This window comes from Aspergillus uvarum (assembly GCF_003184745.1).
Source record: "Aspergillus uvarum CBS 121591 unplaced genomic scaffold BO82scaffold_45, whole genome shotgun sequence".
Classification (NCBI taxonomy): domain Eukaryota; kingdom Fungi; phylum Ascomycota; class Eurotiomycetes; order Eurotiales; family Aspergillaceae; genus Aspergillus; species Aspergillus uvarum.
In genome coordinates, this window is record NW_020291342.1 from 301,906 (window position 1) to 311,460 (window position 9,555).

At 57.4% G+C, this 9,555-nt stretch overlaps 3 protein-coding genes across 3 annotated transcripts; all 3 read right to left on the minus strand.

Annotated features, from left to right (window-relative positions):
* Positions 1-59: 59 nt before the first annotated feature.
* Positions 60-3,973, minus strand: pmcC (putative calcium transporting ATPase (Pmc1); the record flags this gene model as incomplete). The annotated part of the gene is made up of 8 exons (XM_025640926.1): positions 60-93; positions 336-812; positions 866-1,005; positions 1,064-1,464; positions 1,513-2,400; positions 2,457-2,599; positions 2,674-3,152; positions 3,305-3,973. 8 exons carry the CDS (start codon positions 3,971-3,973, stop codon positions 60-62), a joined length of 3,231 nt encoding a protein of 1,076 aa, XP_025489800.1.
* Positions 3,974-4,839: 866 nt separating this feature from the next.
* Positions 4,840-6,317, minus strand: BO82DRAFT_340230 (5'-methylthioadenosine/S-adenosylhomocysteine nucleosidase family protein). The gene has a single exon (XM_025633501.1). It carries the CDS (start codon positions 6,244-6,246, stop codon positions 5,029-5,031), a length of 1,218 nt encoding a protein of 405 aa, XP_025489801.1. The 5' UTR covers positions 6,247-6,317; the 3' UTR covers positions 4,840-5,028.
* Positions 6,318-7,036: 719 nt separating this feature from the next.
* On the minus strand, positions 7,037-8,928 carry BO82DRAFT_393820 (FAD/NAD(P)-binding domain-containing protein). The gene is made up of 2 exons (XM_025638697.1): positions 7,348-8,928; positions 7,037-7,287 (listed from the first exon to the last, which is right to left on the minus strand). The coding sequence occupies exons 1-2, from the start codon at positions 8,905-8,907 to the stop codon at positions 7,183-7,185; spliced, it is 1,665 nt and encodes a 554-aa protein (XP_025489802.1). The 5' UTR covers positions 8,908-8,928; the 3' UTR covers positions 7,037-7,182.
* Positions 8,929-9,555: the final 627 nt, after the last annotated feature.

The window sequence follows — 9,555 nt, forward strand, 5'->3', positions numbered from 1 at the left end:
GACTGTGTAAGCCAACACGAATTCACTGAGCGGGCTCGGAGCAATGCAAATAGGGTTACCTAGTAGCACATCACGTAGAGCATCAACAAGTCGCTACCATTGGTCGCATCAACAGACTCTCAACACCCGTAGACAACACGCAAACCCATTGCATCGCACATCACCCCTCTACCCCCATCTCCTCATCTCCACGCCCCACCCCCCTCTTCCCCCTCCCCCTCCACCTCCCCTTACACCCTCCAACCAACCGCCTAACCCACGCCCCCACAACCCCCAAAGGCCGTACAACCTTCCTCACCCCGACACCAACCCACCCCAACGCCCACGCGACATACCGATCCGGCACGAACTTCAACACCGCCGCCCAGGGGATACACACCACTGCGAAACCAAGACAATACCCCCACTGCGCGCCACTCAGCCGCGTCACGCCGAACGCCTCCCCACCGACAAAGATGATCAGGATCTGCCCGCCCACCATCAGCACGTTAATAACCATGAACCACGCATTCTTGAGGATCCCCTGGAAGATGTTGAGCCGGTTGTCCAGCCGGCGGCAGTTGAACTCGTTGAAGATCTGCATCCACACGAAGGTGTTGAAGATGATCGTGTCGAGGAGGACGCGGTCATCGTTGTTGCTGTGCGCGTCGAGGCCAAAGATCTGGTCGCCGGCGAAGTACAGCGTGAAGCAGAGGGCGAGCTTGTAGATCGATTGGCCGAGCATGAGTTTCCACATCGTGGTTGTGAAGAGGGGCGCGTGGCGGGGCGTTGGGGGGCGGGAGAGGATTTCGGGGGTGGGAGGGTCGGTGGCTCTGGTGGTTGTTAGTTGGGTGGGGTTGCTTGAGAAAGGGGGAGGGAAGGTTACAGTGCAAGCGCAGCGAAGGTGTCCATGATCAGGTTCAGCCAGAGGAGTTGCACGGCTTTGAAGACGCTTTCGTTGGAGCTGTTGTAGATGGCTGTTACCACTGTCAGGCAGACCGCGGTGATGTTGACGGTGATTTGGAACTACAGTACATCCATCAACGATTGGTCTTCTGAGAAGGAATGTCAGGGAGATGCACACCTGAAGGAACTTGGCTACCGCATCGTTGACGCAACGTCCCCATGCAATGGCTGTAACAATCGATCGAAAGTTGTCGTCGAGGAGGATGATCGAACTCGCTTCGCGTGCGACTTCCGTCCCGCTCAGGCCCATGGAGAAGCCCACATCCGCTGACTTGAGGGCTGGTCCGTCGTTCGTCCCGTCGCCGGTTACGGCGACGATCTCGCCGAGCTTCTTCAGGTGTTGCACCAAGAGTTGCTTGTCACTTGGGGAGGAGCGGGCCAGGACCTGGAGACGCGGGAGAATCGCGTCTAGTTCCTCGTCGCTTAGCTTTCGCAGCTCGGGAGCTTCTATGGCGATGCCATCGTCGGTCTTGATGCCGCATGCGGCGGCGATGGATAATGCAGTGTTGATGTTGTCGCCTGCAATGTCAGTTATGCGAACGACTGATCACCTAGAGGCACACTCACCAGTGACCATCTTCACCTTCACCCCGGCCGAATGACACTGTCGAATCGCCTCCGTCACCTCCGGTCTTAACGGGTCGTGAATCCCAAACAACCCAATCCAGGTCATGTCGGTGAAGATTTCCTCGAAGCGGGGGAGACCCTTTTCGCCACCTTTGCTAGCCCCAGCTACCCCAGCCGGGAGGTCGCGATACGCCAGCCCGATAGTGCGCAGAGCGGCCGAGGCATAGGTATTGATGCTGCGCTCAATCACATCCACGTCGCTGTCAGGCAACTGGCCAACTGGCACGTCATCCTCCAGACAACCGTCAGCAAGGACAACTGTCCTGCACGCGCGCAAAACCACCTCCGCCGCCCCTTTGACCAGCACCCGATACGTATCTGGACGCACGCGATACACCAACGCCATCGCCTTCCGCGCCGAATCAAACGGGTATACCTGGAGCACATCTACCCCACAGCGCTCGGCAGCAAGATCAGGCACGTCCAGATGCTCCTGTGCCAACTGCAGCAGCGCGATCTCCGTCTTGTTCCCAACCAGCTCGGTACCGTTCTCCCTTCGTTCCTCGAAGGCAGTAGAGTTGGCGACGATGCTTTTCACCAGCAGATTGCGGAATGAGGTAGGAAACCTGGCAACAGCTTGCGGAACCTGAACAGGACAAGCAGCGGGGGATGTGTGGGTGGGCAGGTGGCCAAAGGACTCGGACACCCCGAAGAAGCCTACCACCGCCGTCATCTTGTTCTGCGTCAATGTGCCCGTCTTATCCGAGCAGATGACGGTCGCATTGCCCATCGTCTCGCAGGCGCGCAGCTGTCGCACGAGGTTATGTTCCTTCAGCATCCGACCTGTCGCGAAGGCTAGGGCTAGGGTGACCGCGAGGGGGAGGCCCTCTGCGCACGTCAGCACGGTCCGCATCATATTTAAATAGGGAAGGGCAGAAACATACCAGGTATAGCCACCACAATGACCGTAACCGTGACAATCAGGATATCCATGAAGATCTGCCCCTTAACTGTCGACGGCGCCGGGTTACCCGGCAGCTGCGCCAGGAAGCGGAAGAGGAGGACGAAGAAGAGAAGTAGCGCAGCCCTACCCAACCCACATAAGCACCCCTACTCCTTATACATAACCTCAAAGAGAACGAAAATACAGGGGGAACATACGCCAGCCCAAACCACCCAATCCAACTCGCCAACCGGCTCAACTTCACCTGCAACGGGGTCGGATCACTCTCCGTGCCGAGAGACATCATGATCCGCCCGTGGGTGGAGTGCGGACCCACGCTGAGGACGAGGTACGTCCCCAGCCCTTCCAGGATTTTGCTGCCTGAGATAATAAACGGGTCGAGGTTCTCCTCTTCCAGCCCCTGCACCCTCTTCTCTTGCAGCACGCCCTCATCCGCTTTCTCCCTTCTGGCCGCCACCCGCTCCCACGCCTCCACCCCACTCACCTTCTCAATCTGATCCGCCTCCCCAGTCGCCAGGGACTCATCGCAGCGCAGCCCGTAGTTGGTAACGACCACCCCGTCCGCCGGGGCACAGTCCCCCGGCTCGAGGTGCACGATATCCCCGACGGTGAGGTCGTGGATGTGCACCATGATCTGCTGGCCGGAGCGGATGACCCGCACCTCGCGGTCGACTTTCTGCGCAGGGGAACAAATATCAGCACACAGCTGAAATCAGCACCCATAACCCAGACCCAAACCCAGTAGCTCTAGCACCCAACCCGCTCAACCCCCTCCACCCTCAAACCTCCATAACCCGAAGGTAAGAAAGGAATAGGATAGGTACTGACCAACCGACTCAACCGCCGAAACTGCCGCTCCTTCTGCCAATCATTCCCCGCCGTCGCCGTCACCACGATCCCGATCGCCACGCACACCGCCACCCCCTCGATCCAGTCCACGCGCGACTGCCCGCTGACCGCCTCGTAGATCCCCAGCGACAGCGATACGACGGCTGCCACTGTTAGGAGCAGAATGATCTTGTCGTTGTACGCGTCCCAGAGGAGCCGGCCGAAGGATTTGCGGGGTGGTTCGGGGAGGACATTCTGGCCGTATACTCTGAGGCGAGAGTGGAATTGATCCTTGGGGATGATGGGATTTTGATGCTCGGGGGTGGCGGGCTGGGAGAGGAGGGGTTGCGTGCTTGTGCTTGTGCTTGTGGTTTTAGAGATAGCGTGGTGGCGGGCTTGCGTGAGGGTGATGGTTCCGGTGAGGAAGGATTCGGTGGTTGTCAGACCGGTGGTTAGGTTGGTGCGGAGGCCGTGTTCGAGGCCGGGGAGGCCGCCTAGGTCGAGGAATGTCTCCAAGGATTTCGGGTTGAAGAGAGTGGTTAATTGCGTTGCAGTGAAGGCGAAGGGGTGGGAGGAAGAGGGGTCAGAGGAGGAGGGCGAGGGGGAGGGGGAGCGGTGGGAGGTTGGTAGCGGTGTTTCGGTGGGTTTGCTGTCTATTTTCGGAGCCATCTTGTTTCATGGATGATGGATTATGGTGGTGCTAGATACGCGACTGATTCATGGTGATGCATTTATGCAGACTATACTGCTGTCGCTTTCGTCATACCATGTGGACGGCTTGGGGCTGTGCTGTTGTACCCCGGACTTGAGCCGTGGTTTGGGGTTCGGATCGGGGGTGGGGGGAACCCTAATTTGATCTCTGCTTTGGGGAGGATTGTTGGGGAGTAGAATGGCGTGGGGAGTAAGAGGTTTGAATTGCTGGCAATTCTTATCCAAGTGGATGCTATACACGATAGATCAACCCTCAAAATCCCAGGTTCGAAAGAGGCTGTGTGAAGGGAGATGCTTGAGAGGTTATTGACAGTATCATGCCGAGATGCATGGCAGCGGCAACAAGAGCCGGCTCACCGGCTCACCCAGACTTCCATCCTCTCGGCATGGCACTGCCTCCCTTGGCTTAATCATCGATTCGCTTGTCTGCATATACGATTGGATGAGGTATTGCACACTAACTCAATACTGGAAGAGGCGTAAGACGCCCGCGCCGCGCCGGCGGAGCGGTCTGCATTCCGCTCTTGGCGCCTTCAACGGAAGGTTGGATCGCTGAGTCACTATCTGCGTATAGCGGCCACCTACCATCCAAACACACCTATCCGAACACAAGTGCATGGCTCCTCAAGCCCTGAGGGAGTCCAGCCACTCCACAGGGAGAAACTGACCTTCGCATACTCTCGCTCATAGCTCATGATTCTCTTACCTTTCACCGTTGTCTCAACGTATAAATTCAATGCTCCTTTCTCCTCTCCTGGCACGTGAGAATAAATAACACTATAGACGAGGTCAAATATCCCAGTAAGCAAGCAACAAGCAAGTACGTTAAATGCAATCGGTATAATCTCGGTAAGTAAGGGACCAAGCCCGAGTAATCTCCGCCCTTGTCCACTGATAACTACGTACACTATACACACTAGCAAGAAAAGGGTCCTGGTCCCTGGACCTTTACTCCAAATGCAGCCTCCAGCACTGATCCGCATCCATCCTGATAATTCTGGAGTTTAACTGAGTCAGTCATCGAACCAACGTGCCGGTGCACGCGATTTCGTGGCATCCTGACAAAACGTGCTTGTGGAAATCTCCGAAGTTGGGAGCAAGCGACGTGGTACGGCAGCAGCGGCATCCGACCAGGGCAGATTGTCCGAGTGAGGATGGTGGCGCGACATTGCGAAATCACACTCTCCGAACGCGTCGCCAGTCCTTTGCTTCACGGGATCTTTGAGCTCCTCAGGGCCATCAATCTTGCACAGTACCGCCTTGCAGTACGCCGCCGCCACCGCTGCAGCGTACCGATGCCACCCGTCCTGCTTGTGTGTATCCGCGTAGTCACAGATCCCGCGGATCACGAGGCAGGGGATCTCGTCCACGATTCCGGCTGCCTCCATTTCAAAACAGATGGCATCATCCTGACCGCGACGGAGACGATCTAGATCCTCAGGATTCTTGATCACTCCACGTCCGGAGAGAATCAACCCCCGATGAACGACCGGATACCCTCCCTTACCCGCGCGCACCGGACGAGCAACAACCTTCCTCTCGTCAGCCACATCACACGCCCAACAGCTCTCCCCTTTGTTTACATGATGAAATCCCGGATCATAAAGCACATCCTCCAGCTCCGGCCGTCCATACCCGGGCCTTCGCATCAGCTCCCTCAAGACCCTCCGCAGCGGCCTCCGCCCCATGATCTCCTCCTCCTCCAACGCGCCATCCGCACTAACCAGAACCGGATGTGGCTTGTTCAACGCCCCCTTCAAGACAAAGCCATCCTTCTCATACTTCCCCAAATCATACTCCACCACCCCCGGATGATTCTCCCTCGGCACACCAACAGCAATATCCCCCAGCCGGATATCCCGCTTGCCGGGAATCCCCGCTCCGATGCCCACCATCAGCGCGAACCGCACGGTCGGGAACAGCCCGCTGACCGCCGCGGCGCACAGGGCCGCCTTGACGGGACCGATCTGATGCGGCCGGGCGAGCACCACCTTATGCTCGCCGATGCGCCCGTAAGTGAAGACGTATTTGTTTTGGGGATTGCGTTGTTGCGGTCGGCACTGGAACTCTTCGTCGAGGGTGTACCGCACGGCGACGGATTCGATGGGCAGGGCGCAGAAGATTGCGACTGTGATTTCTGAGGGGGATATGCTCGCAAGGGGGTCTTCTTCGGAAGAGTAGTCCCACTCGGAGGCACTTGGTTCGGGGTGCGGTGGGGGAGGGTCGTCCATTTGTTCAATGTGATTCGAGGGGTGCGTGCTTTTGTGTGAGACCTAGATGCTTGCTCCAGAATGGCTTTTATTGTTCTTCAGTAAGTTATGAACCAAAAAGGTTCTTTTCGGGGTCGAAAGAATCTTGATATAATGATCGCAGGTGAGCTTTGAGGCTTATGAACAAGGCCGGCGGTTAGCCCTCCAATGATGCTCGCATCTTCGCTTCGCGCTGTCTCCACCGTGGGACTAGCCACGTTGAGCACTGGTATGTGGGGTAAATTGTTGTACTGTATACATCACTGTGGATATATGTGTGGAGGCAGACTTAGGGTGCAAATCCTAGTGAAGGTTGAGTGAAGAACTTGATTGCCTTTCAAGCACAGGCCTAACGTGAAGAACTACAGGAGGTCGAGGATAGCCATAACCGACGTATAACGATCTCACGGTGCAATTCAAGATGAATAAATCCTCTTGCCACGTGTGTACGGTCCTCTACATCTCGTTTGCGTCCTGCAGCAATGCCGACTGTACCGTACAACCCTTTTTGAGTATTACTGTCAGTTGGTACGTCGGCTTTTAAGCTGCTGTAATAGCAGTTGAAGGCGCATTGTTCAGAACCGGCAAACTGTCAAGATCCAGGCTCGTGGGCTGTTAGCTGGGTACAGAAATCAATGTGTTCATGATTTGTTGAACATAGATTGGTATCCACTCTTCACGAGGGCTTAGCACTAATAATTGAAGTTATTGAGAGCCTAAACAACACATTGGCTACAGCGCTCATCGTGTAGAAAGAAATGAAATATTTGTTCGGCTGAGTATATAAGTAGGTAGCTATTACTGAAGACCGAGCGCATTATAAAGTCTGCCTAAGGTCATTACTTTACAGATAACATACAGGATAAAATACAGGACATTATTCTAACTACCCTCCGTTCCTCGGTAGGACATACCCCTCTAATGAGCCAGAATACGCTCGACGGCGTTCTCCGCGACAACCATAATGGTCGCCTGGTTGTTGCCGGAAGCAAGATCGGGGTGGATACCACCGTCCACGATGTACTGGGAAACTGCGTTAGTACACTCAAGGGAAATAGGGGGCAAAAAGGGAGGGAAACATACCAGGTTGTCCGTACCGTACACCTTGGTGTTGGTATCCACAACAGCAGTACCGTTGAAGCGGCCGTCATCGGTGCCCATCTTGGTGGTGCCGGCGTAGTGGATACCGGCGGTGAGCGAGCCGAGAATGGCGGAGGTGTTGGTGTAGTCGACCAACTGGAAGCCCGAGCCGGGGGCGTTGATCGCATCGACCATGGACTGGATGAACGTGGTGGCCGCCTCGCGGTCGCCGGCCGTCTGCAGGTAGGGCGACTTCTCAATGACGGTGCGCTGGTCCGCATCCAGCCCCAAGACGCCCTTCGAGGTCAGCCCGTGCGTCATGTACGTGGTGATGGTCACCTCGCCCTCCGCCGTCGGCGTGCACGAGCCCTGGTAGTACCGCGTGTGGCCGTCACTGGCGACGTTAGAGCTGAAGAAGATCAACCGGTGCTTGCCCTGCGTGAGCACCCCGTCGTTCTCCTCCTCGTACGCGGTGATCTCGCTGGTCGCGGTGCCGTTAAGGATCGCGGCTGCGTCGAGCTCGTTGAAGTCCTTGTCCGTCTGGATCACGATCGAGAAGATCGGGTGGTCCATCAGGCTCTCGCCGACGGGGAGGTGAATCCACTCCTTGGTGGGGGGCACGCTGATCCCGCTCTTCTGCGCTGTTTCGATCTGCGCCCGTGGGCCGATGCCGGAGTTGAACAGGATGCGCGGCGAGTGCAGCGCGCCGGAGGAGAGGACCACGCGGCCGCCGGGGGCGAGCGGGATGGTTTCGGTCTGGTTGGTGGCCACGTTCACGATCTCGACTCCGGTGACCAGACTGCCGTTACGGATGACCCGGGTTGCAAGGGCGCCCATGCGGAGGGAGAAGTTGGGGTACTGCAGCGCGAGCGGGAGGTAGGTGCGCACGGGGCCGGCACGCTTATAGTCCTTGATGTTCCACACGGGGTGGCTGTAGGTCTGGAACTTCTCATTGCGCTGGGCGCTCATGTCGGTGGCGGTCCAGTTGAGGTTGTTGAAGAAGGTCGACAGCGTGGTGAAGAGGGTCTGGTCGTAGAGCTTGCCATCGGCTGAGGGCACGCTGCTGCCCGGGTTGCGCGCATAGAGACGATCGGCACCGGCAGTCACGTTCGCCCACTTCCAACCCACCGGCCATTTATCGTTGAAGTCATGATCCGGAGGGTGCACGAAGACCATGTAGTTCACCGTCACCCCGCCGCCCAGGATACAGGCCGCCGTACCATCGGTGTCGGTACAGATGTACTCGGACCACTGGGGGAAGTTGCCGACATCGAAAGACAGGCCCGGCACGTCGATGGCGGTTAGGGTATCGTTCCACGACAGGGTGTAGTTGGAGCCAGTTCCGACCGTCGGGCCGGCCGTGCTGCGCTCCAACAGCAGCACACTCTTGTTGGCTTCAGCCAGACGCTCCGCGGTGATGATGCCGGACGGACCGCCTCCAACAACAATGTAATCGTATCCCGACTGGACGGTGTGGTTCTTGCCGTCAGTCGGACGCGCCTGGACGCCCAACAGGGCTCCGGCTGACGCGAGCAGGGTGGTCGCAGTCCAGAGGGCGTGCATGGCGGTAGATCTCGATCGATGACCGGTGACTGGTGGAAATGCATCTCTGACAGATCCCGGGGTTTATATACTTTTTTTTCTTAGAAGAAAATTTATTTCTCCCTACCGGGTTGATGCGGTCATTGTTGAGAATCAGCTTATGATGACCAATGGTTACCGGTGCCTCCCGGGCTGCCGGGCGAATCGGGATCCGGAATAGGGTCCCACCTCGTGGCTAAAATCCTGGATAGGCTACTGTGGGGTCGCTTTATCAGAATTCCATAATCACTTACTCAGAACTTACTCAGTACTTGAGAGGGTAAAGATCTCGCAACGGCTATCATGAGCTAAAGTCCCTGGAGGGTCGTCGGTGGGTCGGAAGTATGCCAACACAGGCGCGGGCCGCGGTGGCAACCGCCCGCTGCGGGCGACGGTCGACCCCCCTCGGGGGCGAGGTCTCGCCCAAGGCGACCGAAGCCCGGGGGCCCTCTGGCCGCCGGCACCGATGGGGTCTGTGGATCATTGGCCGCTGGCCAGCGTTTCCGTCCAGATTCCCGGGGGGAGCCGCCGTGCGATATCCGCTGTTCGCCAGCGTGCTCGCGCGGTCCGGTCCCCCCACCCGAGGCCCGTATGCACAACATGGTTGATTCCAGCCTACACAATTGAGGT